This window comes from Acomys minous (assembly GCF_964271855.1).
Source record: "Acomys minous genome assembly, chromosome: 8".
Taxonomy (NCBI): Eukaryota; Metazoa; Chordata; class Mammalia; order Rodentia; family Muridae; genus Acomys; species Acomys minous.
The window spans coordinates 19,910,534-19,934,107 of record NC_140489.1 but is presented as its reverse complement, the minus strand read 5'-3'; the positions used below and the strand labels follow the sequence as shown (position 1 = coordinate 19,934,107).

General features: G+C 47.0%; 1 protein-coding gene across 8 annotated transcripts in view; it reads right to left on the bottom strand.

The window, feature by feature from the left end:
- Positions 1 to 250: 250 nt before the first annotated feature.
- FOXN3 (forkhead box N3) overlaps positions 251 to 23,574 on the bottom strand; it is a 385,252-nt gene continuing 361,928 nt past the window's right edge. For all 8 annotated transcript variants that reach the window (XM_084792026.1, XM_084792025.1, XM_084792027.1 and 5 more), the window contains 2 exons: positions 16,450 to 16,555; positions 251 to 6,993 (listed from right to left, as the gene is read on the bottom strand). In XM_084792026.1, coding sequence (XP_084648152.1) covers positions 6,447 to 6,993; positions 16,450 to 16,555 — 653 coding nt within the window. In that variant the 3' untranslated portion in view covers positions 251 to 6,446. The remainder of the gene's footprint in view (positions 6,994 to 16,449; positions 16,556 to 23,574) is intronic.

The following is a 23,574-nucleotide window of genomic DNA, read 5'->3' as shown; positions in this document are numbered from 1 at the left end:
AAAAGCAGGGCCTGGCCATGCAAATATGTGTAACCCAGGCAGAAACAGGGATCCTTGAACTGGCTGGCCAACTAACCTAGCTAATTGGTAAGCTTTCAGATTCAGTGACAGACCTTGTCTCAACACACACACACACACACACACACACACACACACACACACACACACACACACACACACACACACACCCTATGGCTGCCTGCCTGCATATGGAGACACTGCGTACACAATACCCAATACTTGTCTTCAATTGATGCAACTCAGTAATTTTTATTGCAACTGGAAGACAGTACATCACAGAGACTTTATGGTAGGTCTGGGGAAGTGTTATTTACAATAAATGATGAAGTAGTTTGTCTTTGGCAATATGATTACACATGAAGAACGCAAAATGCTGTGTGGATCCCTCCCAAGCAACACCAAGTCCCTCGAGCTCGGCTGATGGTGCCATCTTCACACGGCTGCTTCAGGTTAATGCAAACACCACCGAACATCATTTTCTTTCTCTTTTACGGTTCTCCCCTTCTGTTCATGATATTGGCAGTTTCGTACAGAAATACAGAAAAAAAAAATTGGCTTCTGAAGTCGTTATTACTCTTGTAAATTAATTTGGCCGTTGTAGACCTGTTGGCCAGGAGAGGTCGGGTGACCCTTAGATTCAGCCACAAACCTTGTGGTCCTTCTGCTTTATTACCATGGTTTTGTTTTCTGTGAAATTAAAACAAAACTCAGCAATGTTACAGAGTATTAAACAGATGCCCACGTAGCTGTTTCCCAGACACACACAGATACTTTCTCCCTCCCCGGGTTCACCATGACAGTACAGGCAGTGAGGACAATGGTGTGGAACTGGCTGAGCCAGCAATGATCTTGGATGGCTTCAACACAAGAAATGGTGAAAGTGTCCATAACCAAAGTGTGCTGTTTCCTCTAAAACAGGGAAGATGGGGGGAAATCAGGCGTGAAAAGATAAAATACAATTTCTAGGTTTGACAGGATCACCATATCGAAGTCTTTTGAGAATCCAATATGGAGTATCAATTATTTGCAAAAGGGTGGAGAAGCCATGTTCCCCGCTTTTGCAAATGAAAACACAGTGGAGAAACACTGCTGTATAGATTCCCAAATAAAGAGTCTTGATTCCAATACTAACAGGAAGGGTGCTCGCGAGCATCCCACAGCAAGTCAGAAATGATCATCCCACAGCGGTCTGATTCTAGAAGCTCGACAGCACGAGGCAGCACCATAGACTAACATCCGTTTCGGCCATGAAAAGGTGGATCGTTTTTTTAAAATGGTGTGTTCCTTCCTTAATTTTTGGTCAGTGAAGCTAGCACTTGTTTGCTGAAGGGTGGAAAAGTGACCAAGTCACACCCATTATTCATGATAAAGCAACCGAGTGGACGAGTCTGTGCTTAATTCAAGAGTAGCCAGCAGGAGAGAGGACGCTGGGAGTTAGCCACCATGGCGGGCGCACTCTCAAAGGAGGAGGAGTTAACGATGAATTCACAAAGGTGGGTTGGGTCTATACAGAACACTGAATGCGTGTGTAACTCCTCATGACATCCCAAGAAACAGGAACACCACACAATGTATATACTTTGATTTACACATTCCGTTACAAAGTAAAGAAAACAAACAAACAAACAAAAAGAAAAACCCAAGACACCATTACAATTCTGTAACTGTGTTAACTGCAATAGAAACCAAAGTCTAGAGTCTGACAGGTAACTAAAAAGGGTTTATCACTTAGGTTATATAGCAAAAGTGTTGATGTATATTATATATAGTAGTATAAATAATAAAAAAGTATTATTTAAATTAGATCACAGTGCTGCATCATGTGCCTAACAGTGTTTGATATAGTACTGGTGGGCTGGGACCGACAACACGAAGGACTAAACTGTCAACACTGGTAAGTCACAATCAAGAGGGGACATATGTTCCAATGTTTTCTTTTGGTGGCAAAAAAAAAAAAAAAAAAGAAAGAAAAAAATCTCCTGAAGATGAAAGAAAAGGACTCCTCTATAGAAACACAAAAATCAATTGGAACATCTGGGCAGCTGTGATCCACCAGAAAGAAATGAGTCCCAACCTGAATAAGGTTCGAAGGGGGAAAGAGAAATCACACTGAATTAAATCTAATCCTATATATGAGAAAACCTCCCATGCAGGTCACTTGTAACTCTGGCATCATGTTATAGGCCCCTCCCCCCTCAGACAGGGGCCAGAGGTCCCATAGTGGCACCACTGAGAGCCAAATTGGTGGCTTGGGGCACTGCACATGGGCCTGCTGTGTTGGCCTCTCAGGCTAGGCACCAAAGCCACCCTGTCTCTTGCCTGGGCGCCACCAAATGCAATGCTCCTTCTAGAATGCCCCGTGGTAGGAACTGCTGTGAACAGAAAGCATTAGGCATGCTGAATGGCTCTCCATAAATGGCAGCAACCCATTCCTCCTTAACAGTCTCATCCCCGGGATGGAGACCTGCCTGCCTCAGTCAATCCTGACCACGGCTTCCTTATGCCACCGTCCAGATGTGGGTTTGGTTCAACTTTCGCTTCAGAGAGCCAGCTTTACCAAAAGAACTCTTGAAAAATATACTGACTGGAGAGGGGGAGGGGCGTAGGGGCTTGGTGATAGGACTAGAAAGAAAAAAAATCTATGGTGCAAACCCTTTCCACGAAGTATACTGGAGAAAGAGAAAAGACTATCAGGAGCGGGACACAAATGTCAATGTGTAGTTCACCTACGAAAAGAAAGCGCATCTCTTCTCTTAAAGTGTCCAAGGGCCAACAGCCAGTCGTTTGTACTGTCACCTGTCACGGTGCTGACGTGTTACCAAAGCATCTGTAAATATTGCTATAGTTCCCCGTTTCCCCTCCCCCCCCCAACCCCATGTGAGTACAGAGAAACTGGAATGACACATGAACCGCCACTTCTCCCCACAGGAGAAACAAAAGAAAAAAAAAACAAAAACAAAACACCACACCCCTTTAACAATGCTCAGGCGATCTGTCAGACTAATGGATACAGAAGCTAGTTTGAAAGCTAAAAGAACACCTGACGTTTGGGAAGGAAGTCCAAGACTAAAGTGAATTACACTTAAGCAAAATATTCTTTCACAAATAGGCTTGTGCTTAAATTCTCTACTGCTCTTGGGGGAGGGGAAAGGGAGGGTGCCTCCTGCCCCTTGGCTTGTTAAGGACACAGACAGCCTCAGTCGGCAGACTTCGCTACAAACAGCCACATACACATTGGTAACTTTGTTTTCGCCTCAACAGTCAAAATACAGAGTTTAAACACAATTGAGCCATTGTTTTGGTTATGCATAATGTGTATGCCTCCCAAAACAGAAGAAAAATAGAAAAAAGTACCCTTACTAAAGTTTCCCCAACAAGTCTTCCAGAAAATTCCAACAAAGGTGCCAAGGGAGGCTCAGGAAAATAACACTTAGAAAGCTGCCCGATGAGGTATTTATGCAAAAAGAGCGGTTCTGGGGTTCAGAACTCACTTGTATAAGATAGTTTTCCAGATCCCTGCGAGATCAGAAAAGTAAATCACACACACACACTGCATCTTGTTATCTCTGAAAGAGGCCTCTGCCCCTTTGAAAAAATGACACTAGGGGAGACAGCCCATGGGGGTGGTTTTCATCGGAAGAAGTCCCCTGCCAGAAACAGTGCTAAGCGCTCACCTTTACCTTCAGGTCTGAGGTGGACCATCTTGGGGGTGGAGGTGGGGACATCACCCCACCTTTTGGACTTGGTTAGGTGACCTGACAGAAACCAAAGTGTGGCTCAGGTTCCAGAGCTGTGGATGGCTTGTGAGGTGTCAGAAGTTGTGGAGAAAGAGGGCTCAGAGCACTGGGAAACACACCTGTGCTCGCATCTAACCCTGAACCCCCAGGCTGAGAACCCAGGCTGGCGGAGGAGGAGGGGGTCTAGGTGTGGGGGCGTTAAATCTAGCCTGCCCTAGAGTGGGAGGACCCCCCCCTTCTTTCTAAGGCCACCCTCAGATTAGGTAGGGGGAAATGCACCAGAGGACCCCTCTGGCCTTCCAGGCTGGCGCGGTTGCCATGGTGCCTGGTTCTGACAGGTGGGCAAACTTTAAAGGCCCACTATTGCCCTGTTCCTAAAGTTGAAGGTCACCTCAGTTTCCTCCCTCTCCCAAACATCTGACCCTGAGCCAGGGTAGTACTTTTTTTTTTTTTTTTTTAAATAAGTTCCCTCCATTTGGATGGGATGCCAGATTGTTTTAGGGATTTCTCTTTAGACCTCAAGGGAAAAAAAAAAATTTTTTTTTTTTTTTGGCAAAGGTAACTGGAGTTTCTGGCTTGTGTGACATGGTCTAGTTGTTATTCAGCTCTCGCTATCTAGGTGGTCTTAGTCCCAAGGTGGTTACTGTGCTGAAGTGGCAAAGATGGCCAACCCCCTTCTCACTGTGGAATCACACTGTCGTGGTGAAACGCACAGGGCTGGTCCATCTAACCCCCTTATCGCTTGCTTCCTCCTACCCATGCACCCCATCACTTACCCTGACCCATTAAGGCCCATTAGCATGTTTCCCCTTCTTCTGGCGAATTTGCATAATTATTCACTGCCTTCTCCTAGAACCAAATCACGGTAATGATTTTTCTCAAGTAGGCGTCCCATAATTCTCCTGATTCTACCATACACACTGCTAAGTTTGCCCTCGAATTATTGCGTCATGTTAAAGACATACAGACAAAGGGAAGGACACACTCTTCAGTCGAGAATCAGAGGGGGCGGGGCTGAGTGCAGACAAGGCAGCATAGAGCTCAACCATCCAAGCCCTACCAGAGCGTGAGAATAATTTATATTGCAGAGTAAGTTCCCCAACAGTCAGAATTTGTCCCTGAAGAAGGTTAAACCTTAAACACCTGCTTCAAAAAACCAAAACAAAAAAAAACGACAACAAAAAAAGAAAACAGAAAAAAAGAAAGAAAAAAGAAAGGAAGAAAAAAAAAAAAAGAAAAGAAAACGTAAGGAAAAAAAGAACCTCTAAGCCTAAGGGCTTAAAAATTAGAGGCATAGCCTTCTCTCTATTTTCTATATTTATATGAAAATAATTCATGCTTCATGCTAAATACATTATTTACCTTACAAGAACTTTGTTATTTTTGAATAAAAAAAAGTTTGTTTTTGTGATTTTTTTTCTTTTTCTTTTTTTTTTTTTCTCAAAGGAATCCATGCATTGTGGATCAGAAATTTCTGCTGGCTACACTGGCTGAATGTGAAAAAAAAAAATCACTGATTTCTTTTTTTTTCCTTTTTGCAAAAATGAGTCCTGACATTAATTGCAAACCCTTTTTGAGGGCAGTATAGGAGTTATATTTTTTGCCATATTTTTGCTTTTTGTGTCCATCAATGCGCCTTTAACCTCTTAAAAAGACACCATAACACTAATGGCAGTTTTCGTAGCACCCCCCGCCCCCTACTTGGATCAGATTGTTTAGATGGGAAGAATCTGCACCATTTTTCCTTTTGTAACAGCTACTGTCATTTCTTGGGCAAAGATTGCTTTTCACTGGGGCAGTTAAGAGGGCACAGCCTGTTTTTGTTTTTTTCTTGCATCACCTTTAAGTCGTGTATATGTGTGTGCGTGCGCATTCGTGCACGTGTGCAGGTGTGAGCGCACAGGACCAACCTTCAGGCTTATGGCTTTTGGAGCATCTTCTTAATAAAGAGCAGAATTCAGTGGTTAACAATGGCTCTAGGAATTTCCCGTGTCTCTAACTTAGCTGCGGACACCCGATATACCGGTTCAAGGTAAAGCAGCACAGAGGACTGGCAGCCAAGCCCTGGGCTTGCCAAACGGCAATGCCTTTGGCATGTCTGGCATGGTGGGAGGCCAGGACCAGAGCACGGGGTCATATCCCTAGGGGATACTCTACTCCTAGGGAAATGGGCTCTTCAGTTTCTGCAATTGCTTCCCAGCTTCACTCCGAACACAACTGACTTTTTAAACCTAAGGGTTGGGCCTGAGCAGTGATGACTACAGGCATGCCTCCCAGGTGGCGCGTGAGTGTTCCTGTGACATCAACAGTGACACCCCTGTGGGCTTAGCTCACAGGTTTCTGACAGGCTGCAGGAAGCAATGGTTAATTTTGGCTTTTGTTTGTTTGTTTGTTTGTTTTTAGTTTTTATCTTCAGATAAAGAAAAGCTTTTGAACGGCTGAGTGTCGATATGAGTTTCTATGGCTTCAATCTCCTTTAAACAAAAATTTCTTAAGGGTCCAAAAACAAAGGAGTGGGGGGGGGCAAATTAAAATTAAAAAAAAAAAAAAGGAAAGAAAGAAAAGGAAACCAAACCAACAAAAGGAAAAAAAGAAAAAAAAATTGCTGATATTGCCACAAATCATTAGAAATCTCCTGACATGCTGAAACCAAATGGCCATAAGTTCAAAACAAATCAGAGACTTGTTTCAATTTTTCGTGGTTTCCTTTTGCTCTTTCTGCCCCTTCGCCGTCCGATTGGTGATGTTGTTCAAACAGGACCTAATTCCTGCCAAGTGCAGGAGTGAACCGGCGGCCTCTTTCATCTCCTCATCGTCGCTCTCAGGGGGTTTTTCTGTGCGTCTCTTTTTGAGGGGCAGTGTGTCGCTGGGGACCTTCCTGGCCTTGGCGAAGTGCTGTCGCTTCTTGTGCTGGGATGCGTACCCGCTGTCCCCCAGGGCATCCTTGGCTTCCTTCTGGCTGGATTTCCTGTCATCTTCTTCTGTCTCACTGTGGCTCTCATGGCTCTGGAAGCTTCCCTCACTACCCTCCTGGCTCCCCTTTGTGGCAAACTCATAGTGGTCGTCGGCTGAGGAGGAGGAGGAGGAGATGGAGTCGCTGGTGGGAGAGGTGCTTCGAGCATTGGAGGACTTGGCACTACTGTAGTTGTGGTCCTCCTTGGGATCGCCACTGACCACTGGGGAGCCACACGGCGGCTCACTCTCAGTCCGCATCCGGCAACTGGTGATGCTATTCCTGCAGATGGAAGGGGAACAACAAATTACATCGTCTCCAGGGAAGACTCGGGACACCTGGGCTCCTGCAAACACTGCTAGCAATGCCAAACCATGGTTAACAGGTGCATGAGCTCTGCAGACGGGGGCCCCAATTCTCCACTCTTATCTTTTCTGCTCATCCTTGCTCCCATTGACACTTTCACTTCACCAGTGAGTCTGAGCTGTCAAAACAATCCTTTTGAGGTGACAGGCAGGACAATCTTTCACATACCAGCCCCAGCTTACCATGGAGTAAGATCTCACCAGCCCCAGTTGGCTGGGCACCAGAGTCGAAGGCACTGCTGCATGAGGTGGCTATAACATGCACCAAAGAGCCGTGCCTTGGGAGCCTACCCACTCAATCTGTCAGTGTTTGCTGAGCACACAAGAGAGGAGCGTCACTATAGAGAGGACCCAGGGGAGCAGTTAGTGAAGAGTCTAGCTGTTAACAGAACATGAGTCAAGGCTGGACCATGAAGGAGAGGGTGGCAAGTTACTGTTTCTTGAGCTCCCCATCAGCAGACGGCCAGCTGAGGCCTGATTGTGCTTAACTCCTTATTTTACATGGGTTAGAACGCGTGCTAGGAAGTGCTAAAGCCACACAGCTGGTAAGACCGAGTTCGAAGCCTTCAGCTACACACACCACCTGGACCAGCTCTCTCCTGCAATTCCCTAAAACATGGCTCCCTGCTAGAGCTTCCCATCTGGTATCAGTGTCCTTCACACCCTGGATCACTTCTTTTGTGTCTGGGAGTTCCTCATGGGTGGGCAGGGACAGTGACTGTGCTCACCTGCTGCCGCCTTCCCGACGCGCCTGGCACACAGCAGACGCTCAGGGTAGGTGGGAGGCGGAGGGACGGATGAGCGCAGGAGGCAAGGGGTTACTTATGGCCGAAGGGACAAGGAATTGGGGGGCAGGGAACATTCTGGCAAGAATGGCATGATGATGATGATGATGTAAAAATGGCGATGGTGCCCCACCAGGCTGGCTCAGGGGTAGGTTCTCTGGGGTTGCTTGCTGTCTTTTCCTAATTCTCCTTTCCTACCACAAGGTCCCTGTCTACTGTTTCTGTGTACAACTACCTCTTGGAGAGTTTCGTTCACCTTCTGTCAGAAGGAAGAGGGCATCCAGCACAAAGACAAGGTAAGTCCTAGGCTAGGAGCCTACCAAGGGCTTGCTTCAGGACACAGCCCTGAGCGTTAGAGCCTGCCTTCCTCCCACTTCCCCTGCAGGGTCTCTTTCTTGCCTGTGCACTGGGTATATGAATGAGCATGGCTGGCACAGATTACAGGATCAAGAGCAAATAAAAACCTATGTCTCATATGTGCTTTTCCTGAACTATTTTTTTTTTTTTTGTTGAGCATAGACAGTATGAAATAAATAACAAACTTCTATTAAAAGTATGAAACCGTTTCTTTGAGAACCCAAATACATTTGGATGAGTAAACTGGGCTACGGTTGGCTTTTGACAAATCAGTTCCATTATGGACCCTTATTTAAAACATTTCATTGTGTGTGTGTGTGTGCAGGCACATACGTGGAGGTTAGGGGGCAACTCTGTGTATGCGGATCAATCTTGTGTGTGGGGGGGAGGGTCAGGCTTGTTGAATTTCTCCCAGCCCCAAATCCTCATGTTTTATAATAGTCCTGGACTTGAGGACAATGTCAGTAGCAGGGGCCAGCAGAGTGTTGTGGCCCTTAGCTGAGCAAACATCGGGAGCGAGAAAACCAGTAGACTGGGCAGGAAGCCAGACACCCATGGACTTCCTGCTTAGTCAAAGGGAGGCGTTCATTGTGCTTTTTCTCTCCTCTTCCTTCAATGGTAAGATTGAAGGTGGATGGACAGAAAGAGAGACAGACAGACTTCCAGCCTGGAGAGCCCACATTGATAAGGGGAGTAGAGAAGTGGGGTAGTCTACGGTCCTGGACTCTGTGCTACAGACGGGGCTACCCAGAGTGCCCATGACAGAACCCCACAGCCAGCCTGGAACATCACCCAGCTCTGCCTTCTACAGATAAACAAAAAACGCGGACACCCCTGAGACCCCTCCCACAGCGGAGTACTAACTAGTCTTGCTAGTACTCAGAACTAGATGGTTCAACTGGAACTTTTAAACCTCTCCCCAAAGACCCAAGAAGGCTGTGTACTGTGCAGACAGAGCCAGCAGGACCACAGGCAGGACTCTGTGGCCGAAGACAGGCATGTTGGTGCACCTGCAGGGTGTGAGAACTGGATTATGGCCGGATCTCATCCTTACTTAATACAATTAACTTTCTCTGAGATCTCGGCACCAGTTTATGATCCATAAATTACACACTGAAACTCTGTAGGGAGTGACAAGCTCCTTCAATTATTAATAACTTGGTGCAATGTGTCTCACGATGGTGTAGGCCACCTGTACTGAGCTGGTGTCAAATGCCTCCTGCTGCAGGGGTTCTAATTATTGGACACCAAATACTTAAACGAAATCAGCCATCCTCGACATGTTGGAAGGTGCGTTTACTAAGTGTCTCCTCCTCAAAACCAAAGCCAAAAACCATTCATTCATTCATTCATTCATTCATTCATTCATTCATTCAAATTCACATGCGAGGCAGTGGAAATGCCAGCAATTTCTCAGCGTCAGTGAATTTATAGCTTGTGATCTTCACAGAGATTACAGATTAGCACAAATGAAAGCCACCTGACTTTACCAGGCCCCTAGGAGTTCAAACCACAGGCCCAACAAAGCCACGTGCTCTGAATCTCAGGCCTGGAACTCATCCTCTTGTCAACTACACAGGAATAAAGAAAGTGAACTCAGCAGTTCAAGCCAAAAACGAGCAGTGTCTGTAACCAAGAGGCCGAGGTGGGGGCCTCTGCTGACTGCCGGTTTTCCCTACAGTTAATTATTTGCTCCATCCTACTTAAATGGTGCAGGTTACCTGGTACCCATAGGGTCTCTATGGACCCTACTGGCTGTCATTTGGAAGAGTTGCCTTCCTAAGGTATTGACCTAAAGGCTGACCTCTTGCTGAATGTGGAAAGCAGACAGAGTTAACATAGGGATCCTGGAAGTAGGGGACCTAAGGCAATGCAATGCTTTTCTACCAAAGTGACCCCAAGAAGAAAGACAGGGCAAAGAGAGGGGTGTGCACTCCTGAGCAGGTGGCAAGGGAAACACATGTAGAAGCTTCTCTGACTATGCTTCAGAAGGTGTTAGATAAAGAAGGCACAGCAGTTGATTTTAAAGGCACCCTGAGTTCACGAGAAAATAAGAGGAGGGCTGGTGAAAGCCACTTCCTGTGCCACCCTGACAGCCTACGTTTGATCCTGGGAACGCTGATGGAACCTGAGACCCACAGTTGTCCTATGGATGGGCACCACACTCTTGCACACACATTATCACATGCATTCACAAAAATAACATAACACAAGGGAAGTGTTAGCGGCCCACAAAGACAAACATGCGCCCACCCATCCCAGCCTCTACACACAGATGAATAATTTTAAAAATAACTTGAAACGTGAGCAACGAGTGAATCAGGAAGCCAGCCTTTCCTGGGAACAAATGCCTACTCCAGGACTGGGGCAAGGAACCAGACTGATGGAGGAGGAAAGGGAAGCAGGGATGGAAAATTGATTTTGCTAGCTTCATGGATTTTATGGTCACTGCAAGAGAGTTAAAATGGACTCGAGCCCATCGTCCCCCCAGGTGTCCACAAGCTTGAAAAGCAAATCCCTCTCTGGAAGAATGCACTTCAACTCCAATAATTAGCGCCCACAGAACCTAGACTCATCATTTAAAAACCATTAAACACAAGGGAAACACACCATTAGGAGAGAGAGAGAGAGAGAGAGAGAGAGAGAGAGAGAGAGAGAGAGAGAGAGAGAGAGAGAGAGACACAGACAGACAGACAGACAGACAGACAGACAGACAGACACAGAGAGCAGAGAAACAATAGAACTCAAGGTACAAAGACTGCACATGCTAAGACAAGCTGATTCAGGGTGTGAGGTCAGTATTTAGGGTAAAGAAACCTGGTGCTCAGGAGGCTGAGGCACAGTGACTTCCTGGCCAGTCTGCCCACCCCCCACCCGTGCCCCCATGTAGCCCTGGCTGTTCTGGAACTTGCTCTACAGATCAGGCTGGCCACAAACTCACAGAGGTCCACCTGCCTCTACCTCAGCATGCTAGAATGAAAGGCGTGCACCACCATGCCCTGCTAAGACCCTCTCTTACGGACTGAATAATGAACTATACACCATGGAGTAGAGTATGGTTAAGAGGTGGGAAGGATGAGGGAAGGGCTGGACTGAGGTAAACACTGGGCATTGGTGCTGAGGAGCTAGCTCAGTGCTAGGAGTCTGCTCAGCACCTATGTGAAAGCTCTGGAGTCTATCTGTGATCCCAGTGCTGAGGAGGTGGACATGGGTGGATCCCTGGAGCTTCCTGGACAGACTGTCTAGGCCAAGTCATGAATCTCAGGCTCCAAAACACCTGTAGGCACATGCCTACAATCCCAGCACTTGGGTGGATACAGAGAGTTCAAGGTCAACCTTTGCTATATGAGACTACGTCTAAAAAAAGAAAGGAAGGAAAGAAAAATGAAATCCATGCCTACCATTCACTTTCAAATAAAAAAGGTAAGCCAAGAGATAAACAACAAAGATCACAAGAACTCCACAGAAATCAAGCAACTAAACAACACGACCCAACAATGAGCCCCAACAAGAGCACTGCACCCTAGCACTCTCAGCCTACTCAGGATGACAGGACAATTGCTGGCCGTCGCAAGACTGAAGAACGGAGCAAAGAAGAGATACAGACGTGATAGAAAGAACATACCATTGGGTAGGGAGAAGCATCAGCTGACCATACAGCCGTGAGGTAAACGGGTGGGGGTGAGGTGCCGACAACACTCCAAAGGTGAAAGAGAAGCTCAGGCTAGACCTGTCACACCAGGAATGGACAGCAGCTCAAGGCTTTAACTACAAACAGACCCTCACTACAGGAACTTCTTATGAATGGTATTTGGGCAACGTGAACATGATCTAAGAAGGAACGCCTGATATTTAGGAAGAAATGATTAGCAAAGAAGAGGTAAGCAAATGGTGACTGAAGTGCAAAACAGAAGCCAAGAATTGGAGCAGATTTGGGAGGTAGCAAGAACTAAAGTGAAAGCATTCAAAAAGTTTAGTACTGATCAAAGGTTAAAGATAACTGATCAAACATTTTAAGAGATTCATGTCAGAACTTCTAGGGATGACAATAAAAGGGAAGCATGATGTGTAACTTCCAATCCGGCAAATAGGAGGAAACGGAAGGAAAGTGGGAGAGTTCCTGTCCACTTAAATAATGCTCAGAAGTAGAAGAATCTAGAAACTGGGGATAAACATGTTTGTACAAAATTAGACAGAAGTGAATCCAAATGTTAATAAAAACGGGCCAAAACCTTTCAGTCTGACAGGTACATATTAGCGGTATGGATTTTAAAACTACGCTGTTAATAAGAGGTGACCTAAAGCAAAAGAACAAGAGCATGTCAGCGCAGTGTCGTACTGCTGCGGCCGGAGGTTTTAAGGCAAATGCCATTACTACAGACATAGTCTAATCTACATATGCTCCATCCACCAAGGGAGAAAACAGTTCCCAACATGAGTACTCTAATAAGACCGCTTCAAAATACATCTCTATAGCCAGGGTGCTGCAAGAATAGTCAAACCCACACAGTATGATGGGGGATTTCAACATGCCACTCTCAGGGTCAATCAGGCTTTTCACACATAAGACAGACAGACAGACAGACACAGACACAGACACAGACACAGACACACACACACACACACACACAGAGAGACAGAGAGAAGAGGCTATTGTGTAGACTGGATTTTTTTTTGTTAGTTTAGTTTAGTTTTGTTTTGAGACAGGGTTTCTTTGTGCCGTCCTGGCTACCCTGGACTTTGCTTTGTAGACCAGGCTGGCCTTGAACTCAGAGACATCTGCCTGGCTATGCCTCTCTGGGTGCTGGGATTACAGGAATGTGCTGCCACACCCGGACTATAGTCTGGATTTAACACATATGTGAACAAGTAAATAATGGAAAAGATGTATTTTTAAAAATTACACCTGGAACACTTGAAAATTGATTTGTGCTGAACTATGTATCTAGATATACACAAAGAAAAGTAGAAGACAAAAGAAAGGAAAACAAACAGCAAAAGTCAATGAAGGGGCTGGAGAGATGGCTCAGCTACTAAGAGCACTGGCTGCTCTTGCAGAGGACCCTAATTCCGTTCCCAGGACCCACATGGAGGCTCACAATCATCTGTAACTTCAGCTGCAGGAGAACTGATGCCCCCTTCTGGTCTCTGTGGACATCACACTCACATAATACACACACACACACACACACACACACACACACACACAGATACTTTTAAACAGGGCTTTTTGAATAAAATGATATTTTGGGGGAAATGACAATATTAAGCAAGCAAAAAGAAGATGCAAATGAAATAAAAAGCCAAATATATCTATAAAAGATATTTTAAGAGATAATAAATACTGAGAATAACTTTATGCCAAGATACTTGAACACAGGTGAAATGGACAGATTCCCAGAGTTACCAAAATAGCTCAACAGGAAATACCAAGCCCAATTTCCCCTATAATCACTGCGCAAGTTAAATGAACAACTAACCATGCTGAAGGACAGCGCCAGCACCACACTGCTTTGCAAATGAGTTCCATTAACTATTAGGCAATAAAGACATTAGGTTTCATATAGAAAAGGACAGGAAAAGTGATTAATGAGAGCGAATACTCAATTTAATTTATGAGGCTAACATAATCTTGACACTAAAACTAGATACAGACAGAGCTAGAGGGACAGGCTGCATAAACCAAATGCCACAATCCGTCTCTAAGATGCCAGCTCACTAATTCCAGCAGGGTGTGAGAACACAGTTAGCCAAACGTAATGAGCATTGAGAAATAAAAGTGTTGTTCAGAGTTGGCAAATTTGCTACGCAACTCACCACAGTCAAGAAAAAAAATTAGAAAAAACTCTTTGGTTAGTTTAAGGTAAAATAATCTTTTTATGGGGCTGAAACCCAGTGATTGGCAATGATCAACTATAGCAAAGTAGGACTGGATAGAATTTTTTGTTACTATGATAACATTCTTTTGTTGTTGTTTTTTGTTTTGTTTTGTTTTTTCAAGATAGGGTTTCTCTGTGTAGCCTTGACTATCCTGGACTTGCTTTGTAGACCAGGCTGGCCTCGAACTCACATCGATCTGCTTGCCTCTGCCTCCCAAGTGCTGGGATTAAAGGCCTGCGCCACCACTGCCTGGCCATGATAACATTCTTGATATTCTCTGTCTGTCTGTCTGTCTGTCTGTCTGTCTGTCTGTCTGTTGTCTCTCAACCAGGCTGGCCTTGAGCTCACAGAAAGCTGCCTGCCTCTGCCTCATAAGTGCTGGGGTTAAAGGCACCATGCCAAACTCTTCCTAAAAACTTCGTATCAAGGGCTGGTGAAATGAGCATACATGACCGAAATGGCTTTTTAAAATGTGGGACAATCACACATCGTAGTATCACGCAGCGGAATAAATGACTCAGTTACAGCTACATGAAGCAAATAAGCCTCAGTGAGCTGAAGGGGGAAGACATATGTTGCTTACGCATATCAAAACCCTTTTAATGCAAAAAAATTGGATGGTATGCACCTAACATAGAGGACGAAGCAGGTTAGGTTTGGTGGTTGGAGACTGTTTCCTGGCCTCCTCTGCACAGTTTCTGGGCACTGCTGCCCTCCCCCCTCACAAGGACTCACCTCATAGCCACTTTCTCAGTCTTCTGTGAGCACTGGGGCATTTAGTTCTTTCTCATCAGGGTGATGTGACATACGGGGGCCAGTGAGAGGGCCTAGCTGGTAAAGGCGCTTGCTGCTAAGCTTGCCAATCCGAGTTCAGTCCCCAGGACTCTCATGCACACTGTCCTCTGGCCTCTATGCTCCCCACATCCAGATACGTAACATTTTCAAAAAGAACTCTTGGCGCTGGAGAGATGGCTCAATGGTTGAGAGCACTCAGCTTACTCCAACTGTTCGTAAATCCAGTGCTAGGAGATGACAGCCTCGTATAGCCTCCAGAGGGCAACACATGTGGGCAAAACACCACATGCATAAAGTGAAAATTAAAAAACTTTTTTTTCCTTAGCAAGCGACCTTGAAATTAAAACTAAGATGTTTCAGATTCCGTAGACTTGTGACTTCCCTAATGGGAGGCAGCACATAGGGGCATGAGGGAAGAACTCTGGCCCACCATCTCCCTCTTCTCCAGGTTTGAGCATACATTCCATCTATTGGAATTCTCTCTCTCTCTCTCTCTCTCTCTCTCTCTCTCTCTCTCTCTCTCTCTCTCTCTCTCTCTCTCTCATGCGTGCACACACATAGCATTAGGAACTGGACCAAGCGCATGTCAGGCAGGCACTCTTCCAACTGACATATGTTTCTAGCTCCATCCATTCAATGGACCCTCTGCAGTGAATTTCCTCTGGGAACTCAGCAGCAGGAGCAGGCAGAGCTTACTAAGCGACATGAGCAGTAACTGGACACTGCATCCTGAAGCACTCTTCGTCCTGGCAAATTTAAGGATAAGCAGGTTTCCAATGTCTAAGGATGGGCCAATCTCAGAGGTTATTGAGTAAAAAGTCAACACGCTCGAGTCAATTACACTATTGACAGATGCTCTTACGAGGAGATTTCGCATCATAATTATATGCAAAGGAACCCAGCAAATACAAGCAGTGTAATGATCAGCTAATAAAAGTAACACTTCATCTATGTCAATAACAGCTTCAGACTCAAGACAAACAAACATGGCCTTTGCCACTCAGTCGAAGGGGGAAAAAAATCCCTGAAAGACAAATATTTTCACTTAAATTGGGAAGTGATTAGAATTACTCAGAAAATCTGTCACACAAAGGAGAGGCAGACACTGGCCTGTAGTAGGTGCTGATGACTCCCAGGTGAACACTGGCACACCTGCAGGACCGTCAGGCGTCTGTCTATTTTTCAGTGGGCTGCTTGTTTCTCAAACACAGCTGAATTTAGGTTCAAGTGGCAGGCGGCCAAAGTTAAAAGTTTACAATGAGTGGGATTTCTCTGCAGTCACTCCTTACTGGGTCTTAGGCGATGCAGAATGGCTCACCCTTGCCTTCTATGCTATTTTGTCCTCTTTAAGAAAACTCTTAATTTATAATCCCATCTCCTCCCTGGACAAACAAGATGATGACTGCATTTGGGTGTGCTGTCAGTTCCTTTGATTTTTGCAAAACACCCAAACTAGATCTTCCCACCTTCTGAGGACGTGTGTGTGTGTGTGTGTGTGTGTGTGTGTCCCTGTCCCCTTGCCCAGGCAGCCTCCGCACAGCAAGCCCTTCCCTTACCTTATGGCAGCCGTCATCCCGAGGGGAGTGATCGGCAATGGGCGGACACCAGGAAACAGCCCTCGGCTCAGGACTCTGGCTCCATTCTGTATCACTCCTGGAGAAACTAGAAAAGCAAAAGAAAAGAGGCGTCACAGGCGAATTCAACTGTAAAGACGTTAGCAGTTTTGAAAGAGAAAAAAGTGTGTGTGTGTGTGTGTGTGTGTGTGTGTGTGTGATGCGTAACATGTCTGTGAACACAAGAAGGGGAAGAGGGTACAGAGAACAAGACAGAAAGAAAGATAATGCACAAGCCGAGTCATCATATAGCTTACAGATTATTGATGCTTCTGTTAGAAAAGAATCAATCAAACATGAGTTAAAAAACAAAAAAACAAGAAGCACAAAGGCGGGCTGAGAAGGCTCAGTGGTTAAGAGTGCTTGCTCTGTGAGCTGAGCGCTGGTAAAGAGCTGGGGGTGCCACTGACCCAGAACTGGGGAGCTGAGCTCTCTTGAGGCACCAGCTTTGCCAAGCGAACTTCTGGTTCAACAGGAAACCTCTTTGCAATGTAGCAAGCTGGGCAGTAGAAGAGGAAGACCCAGTGGCCTGCTCTGGCTTCTATAGGAGGGTGTGCACGCACACCTGCCCGAATATTCACCTGTGCACAATGCACACATGCACGCACGCATACCCCGAACAGAACAAAACAAAATTTCTTACACCTATTAGTAAAATCTCTCATCTTTGGTCTTTCGGTCAAGAGCATTTAATGTAACCAAGACTGCAATGGGGCTGCTGACGGCCCAACAACCACACTTCTCATGCCTGCTCTGGTCAAAGGTTGAGAGTATCTGCTTATTTGGCCTTCATCCAAAAAGAGAAAAATGATGCGGGGTTGGGGGGTGGGGGGGTGGGGACCACAGTTAAGTCCTTTTTGAGGGACACAGGCCCTCTACCTTGCATGCTCACACCCTTTCCCCAGGGTTCCCTGGAGGGATGGGCTGGCCACAAAGCCCTGGCTTCTGCAGTCATGGGCTGGCTTCAGGGGCCTGCCGCTCTCCCTCCACAAGCCTCTCAGACATTCTTCAGCCCGCTGCTTTTTTTTCTACACACACTGACCCCTGGAGTAGTCCTCAACAATGTCTCCCCCAGCAACCATAAGATCTCGTGTGGCATGCTATCACCCAAGGACTTACATAATAGGAGAGTACTGTGCATTTGACCTTTATTCACCTTCTGAACGGCAGCTTCACCCAGCGCAGGGCGAGCCTCGAGCTTCTGCTGTATCTATAAACATCGCCGACATGTCTGTGGGACCAGATGAGCTTCGCAAACCAGAGTATGAGGAACCCCACCTTTCTTATGTGATACCGTGGAAAGCCTCAAATGTTATTCTGCTCTCTTAAGAATATTCTAGACCTTTTTCTGCTCCCTATAACCCTGGCATAATCCCATACTGAAGAGAAGTGGATAAATAGTACCCTTGCAAAGAAGCAACAGTGAAATACTAGAAATTTATACATTTAAAAATGAAAACCAGTCTAGATGTCAAAATTAAAAACCCTATGTTATTTGTAAACAATAAATACTTTATGAAACAAATCACTAACACACGTTTCATAATTTTCAGGTCTCTAAGAATATGTTTTCAGGCCGGGCAGTGGTGGCGCAGGCCTTTAATCCTAGCACTCAGGGGGCCCCCCAGAGGTTCAAGCACTTGAACACTTGGCCCCAGGTGGTGACACTGTTCGTGTGACCTTGCTAGAGAAACTACGTCCCTCGGGGTGTGGGACTCGGAGAGTGTACAGCCTTGCTGCTGTGATATAAAAGGTGCACCCTCAGCTTCCTGCGGCCATGCCTGCTACTCTGCTTGCTGCCATGCCTCTGTCCCATCATGATGGACTCATCCCTCTGGAACCATAAGCCAAGATAAACTCTCTCTTCTGTAAGTTGCTTCGCTCATGGTGTTTTATCACAGCAGCAGAGAAGCAACTAATTAATACAGGCACACTGGGACTTCGCCCAGTGCAGCAGTCTAGAGCAGGAAGTGGCCTGCAAGGAGGCAGCTGAGGACACCAGGCATCCCATCTCGGCCAGTTAATTACTTTGTCTCCGAAGCAAGCTATGTCGGCTCCTTAAATAAGCCAGGAACATGACCCTCAACCCCTCCCTGTGACCACCAAAGTGATCTGTAAGGCGGAGGTTTACTAAGGCTAGAGAAGCTCTCATATTTAGGGACCAAGTGTTGGAAATGCACCCTATCCACTAGGTGGGGCCTAGGGGTGCCTAGGTGGAGCATAGCCTCAGATAACACTGGTTAGCCCACCTAGGTCTATGGCATAAACACATCTTGTTGGATTGTTCTGAGGATTAAGTAGGTAAGCTAGGAAAACTGCATAGCCTAATGGCTTATTAATATCATCTTTGTCATCATCATCCTTTGACCAGCCCACATCACTTCTCCAGAAACCTCTGATGAACTACCTAAAAGGCATAGGGCTTAATAGGGACATTTTACATTCTTTTTAGTTGACCCTAACCTTACATCTCTGCATTCGAGCATCGCCCCAATCAATGGGTTGCGTTCACTTCGAAACTACCCGGCAGCACAGTAAAAGTTGTGCGCCTGAGCCTATGAGACCGCTTCAGAGTGTAAGCCAGCTCATCCTCCGAAGCCAGAACTCCTTCTCCAGTGATCCGCTGTATGCCTCTGACAACACCTGCCGTTCCTTGGTCCTCCTCATTGGCAGCACGCTCAGTGCTGAAATGGTGAACATGGGTACGCTCGCTCACTGGCTGTCAAAAGCCAGCTGTGACACTGAACTGTGCCTCCACCTCTTCCCCTTTCTGCTTCCACACCCAAGCATCAGGAATGTGGTTTCTGGAAGCTGTGGTGCAGCCAATCTACGATGGCTCTGTGGAAAAAGGCACCGAGAGCCATCGTCCGCTCACTTTCCATTAAGCACTAGGCAGGATATGAGCCATTCCCCGCCCTCGGTCTAAAATCAGCACCTTTCTTTCCCTTCTGTACTGGCTGGATTTGTGTGTCAACTTGATACAAACTAGAGTCATGAGACAGGGGGTGGGGCAGGGGAGGAGCCTTCAGTTGAGGAAAGTCCTCCATGAGCTCCAGCTGTGAGGAAAATCCTCCATGAGCTCCAGCTGTGAGGCACTGTCTCAATCAGTGATTGACAGGGGAGGGCCCAGTCCATTGAGGGTGGTGCCATCCCTGGGCTGGTGGTCCTGGGTTCTATGAGAAAGTAGGCTGAGCAAGCCATGGGGAGCAAGCCAGCGAGCAGCACCCCTCCATGGGGGTCTGCGTCGGCTCCTGCTTGAGTTCCTGTCCTGATTTCCTCCAAGGATGGATTATGATCTGGAAGTGTAAGCCACATAAACCCTTTCCTTTCCAACTTGCCTTTTGGTCATGGCGTTTTGAGGCAGCAATAGAAACCCTAACTAAGATACCTTCTTCTCTCACTACCCACCTCCTGAAAACATTACCACGCTCAAAGACCAACACAAGCCATCTAGGTCACCTCATGTTCTGAGATGTAATCAGGCTGTAGCTCAGAAAGGTACTTAAGAAAATACACATTTGCAGCCAACTTCTAGCTCTGTTCTCCCACTAGAAGGGGTCCAAGCCTCTAGCACCAGCCTTTTATTACAGACCGGGTACACATCTTTTCTCCCAGCAACCTGGGAGAAGAGACAGGTTGCTGGGCCCAGTACACAGGCTTCAGCAGCAGACTCCCCAGCAGTTATTGGCCAGCTATGTTTTCTTAAGTCACACAATGTCTCCAAGCCCCCTGAAGTTAGCTAGACTGCAACACTCACACCTCACCAGGGATAACCAGGCAGCGCGGCTCAGTGCAGATGCTATGGCCTGAAGTGACAGTGCAGCCTTAGGAGTCCTTTGTGTCTCTGTGTACATGCAGCGGGCATGCACACATGTACAGGTTCTTGTGATGGTTGACACTGGATGCTTTCCTGTCAACATCCTCAGCCATGTCAGCTAGTCTGTTTCAGGGAAGCTAGGACTTAATTGTTCCTGCTTCCCCAGCACTGAAATTACAGGCATGTATCCCCACTACACACACACACACACACACACACACACACACACACACACACACACACACACACGCTCTTTTGGGACTCAGCTCTTCATGCTTGTGTAGCGAGTACTTTGCTAACTCAGACACCTCACAGCATATAAAACTCGTTTTTCCCCCCGAAAGATCCGAAGTATAAAACAAACCTTCCTGCACACTGTGCTGTCCCTCAGCGCCGCACCATCCTCCCTTTCCATAGACACCTGCCTTAGTCTTTGCAACATCTAAAATTAACCTCAGTGGGGAGCTCTCGACTCTGTCATTGGAGGGCAGCCCTGGCTAACACTATCAGAGGCCATAAGCTGAGCAGCAGGCCATTCCTGTCATCCTTCCTCCCCCGGAGGCCCCCCTGCCACCTGCCTGCTTGGAAGCAAACTGGGGAAGGGCTGGCATAGCGGGGCACAGCCTGTTTCCTGTGGGCTCTCTTCTGTGGAGCCTGACATGGCTGACATATACCCCAGGTCCAGGCAGCACGTCCCTTCCCTCTTAGGTCCGGTCTGTTGTTTTCCTTATTATCTGGAGTTCCGCCTCTGGGAAAATTCCAAGCAGGGATTATCTAAGCCTTTGGAGATGGGTAATAGTGACCTGGTTTCTCCACGGGGGGTTAAAGATGATTCACAAGGATTGTCAAGGAGATACCAGAAGCTGAAGTCAGTCTGTGCTACCACTCTTTAGGAGGAGGCTGGAGCAGGCGATAAGAGTTTCATTTCAGAAGTTAGGGAGCTGACCAGACAGCTATGTTCTTGGCTGACTGTTCGGGAAGTGGCATTTCGAGCATTTAAGACACGATGGCCCTCCCTGCAGAACACATCCCAAAACACTGTAGGTTATACCAGGGGACAAAGTGTGAGAACCCAAGGCTTTTTTTATTAGCTGTACCTCACTGGCTCGTTCAAGTTGGAGTAGGCTAGCGAAACAAGAGGTGGTGGTCCCTCTGGACTCCAGTCCAGCCACTGCTGGGTGCACAGGGCTCCAGGGTTCTCACTAGTGTCTCAGGCACATTCTTTGCTAGAACTCACTCAGCTTCAGAGCTTGGGGGTGTCCAGTCTGCCAGCTCCACGCTAGCTTTAGAGATGCCAAACAAGGAAGAGATCTAAGGGGCTGCCTTCTGGTGACCTGCAGTGCAGTGGCTACAAAGGGAGATGACAAAGGGGGAAAAAAAACCCTTTCTAGCAACCAAACCAGCCTGTAATTGCCAGGCGAGAGCAGTGCCAGGAGATGAGGTAGGTAGCTCACCACTCACAGGGGCAGCCTGGGGGTGAAGCAGGGAGCTATAAATAGCAAGGCACGAGGAGGCTCTATAAATAGAGCCAGGCCACAGCAACCAGCCCCAAGGGGAGGGAACAGGCAGGAAACATATGGAGCTCTCAGGAGCCATGCTGCCTAGCTTCTGACCATGGGAGAAGGTCTGTGTGCACTCACACTGGGGCATCCAGCCACGAACGCTGCCATACATGCAGCCTGCACTCCATCAGGGAGGCTGGTTGTTGCCTTGACATGTTTACTGATGGGGGGTCATACCTGGGCCTGGACAAATGCTAGCAAGGCAGGTAACGGGGGCTTTGTCATCCTGGCTCTGTAAGGCTTTCTTCCTTGGGGAGGAAAAGCACTGCCTCAAATCTCACAGCAAGAGACCAGCACCATTGCCAGGGGCTGGTGGCGCACACTTTTAGTCCCACTCCGGGCAGTGGCAGGCTGATCTCTTGAGTTCGAGGCTGAGCTGGTCTACAGAGTGAGTTCAAGGACAGCCAGAGCTGCACAGAGAAACCCTGCCAATCCTCCCCCCTCCCCCCTCCCAAGAAAGAAAGAAAGAAAGAAAGAAAGAAAGAAAGCCAGCAATGTAAAGGAAAATAAAGATGCTGCTAGAGTGGGTTAGAAATAGCTGGCGGGAGCATTGGTCGACAGCTGGACACACTTGCATCTGGTTGTGTCCGCTAGGAAATGGTGGATTTGGCACGATCTCTAACTGTGGCGCTGTTCCAATCTTTAGGGGCTCTGCAGCCTGTCACTGGCCATGCTTACACTTGACCTCCAGATTAAGACTAGAGGTCAGATCGAAAGGCAAATATGAAGCCAGTGCCTCTCTCCCCTCTCCTTATTCTCGCGTCTACATTTGCTGCTCCTGCCTGGGAGTGTCTCCTTCCGTAACCTTCACAGGCATCCTGGTTGGTGCCTGCTAGGGCCCTGGAGAGCCTTCTTGGCCTGGGGCCCTCATGAACGCTGTGACTAGACTTCTCACAGAATGTTAAAAGCTTTGTAAAAAGCCCTCTAAAATGATCCTTCAGAGCTGGAGGATGGGGTCCTCCTTTCAATCCCCAGCTCACATAAAACTGGGAATGGGGCTGCACACCAGAGAAACGAAGGAAATGGAGAAAGGAGGGTAAGAAGTTCAAGGCTATCCCTGGCTACATAGGAAGTTTGGGGCCAGCCTGGGTCACATGGAACCCCATCTTAAAAAGGATGAGAAAAGAGTCTATACATTTATCACATGGACTCAGTTCAGCATTTTGATACAACTAGGACGATGGATATTCCAGAAAGAGAATTACGGTAGGAGAGTTACAGGGAAGGAGAGGGAGAGGGTCATTTGGACAAGAAAATATTAAAAAACCATCCTGTTAGCAAATCAGGAGAACTCGACCTGTGGTCAAGAGCCCCGGAACAAGAGATTTTTCAGGAAAGACACTGAAGATCTGTGAGTGCTCAACCCACATCCCTTGCCGCTTGCATTCTCCACCACTCTCCTCCTCAACCGAGGGACCAGCTCATCACACGTGTATACACATAAAGTAATAAACACAGCACAGAGTGGCTGTGAGCCGAGGAGGGGGTTTGAAGCTCACACAGCTCTCATGAGCCCACCTGTGTTTCCACTCAGACGGGCTATGCGACCTGATCAGAGGGACCTTTCCAGCCCATGACTTGATTACGATCGGAGTCTGTAACTTTTCCTGAAATGCCGGCTAAGAATGGATTCTTAAGTATAGATTTCTCTGAAACTTAAAAACATTACTTAAAAGCCAGCTCTGGGCT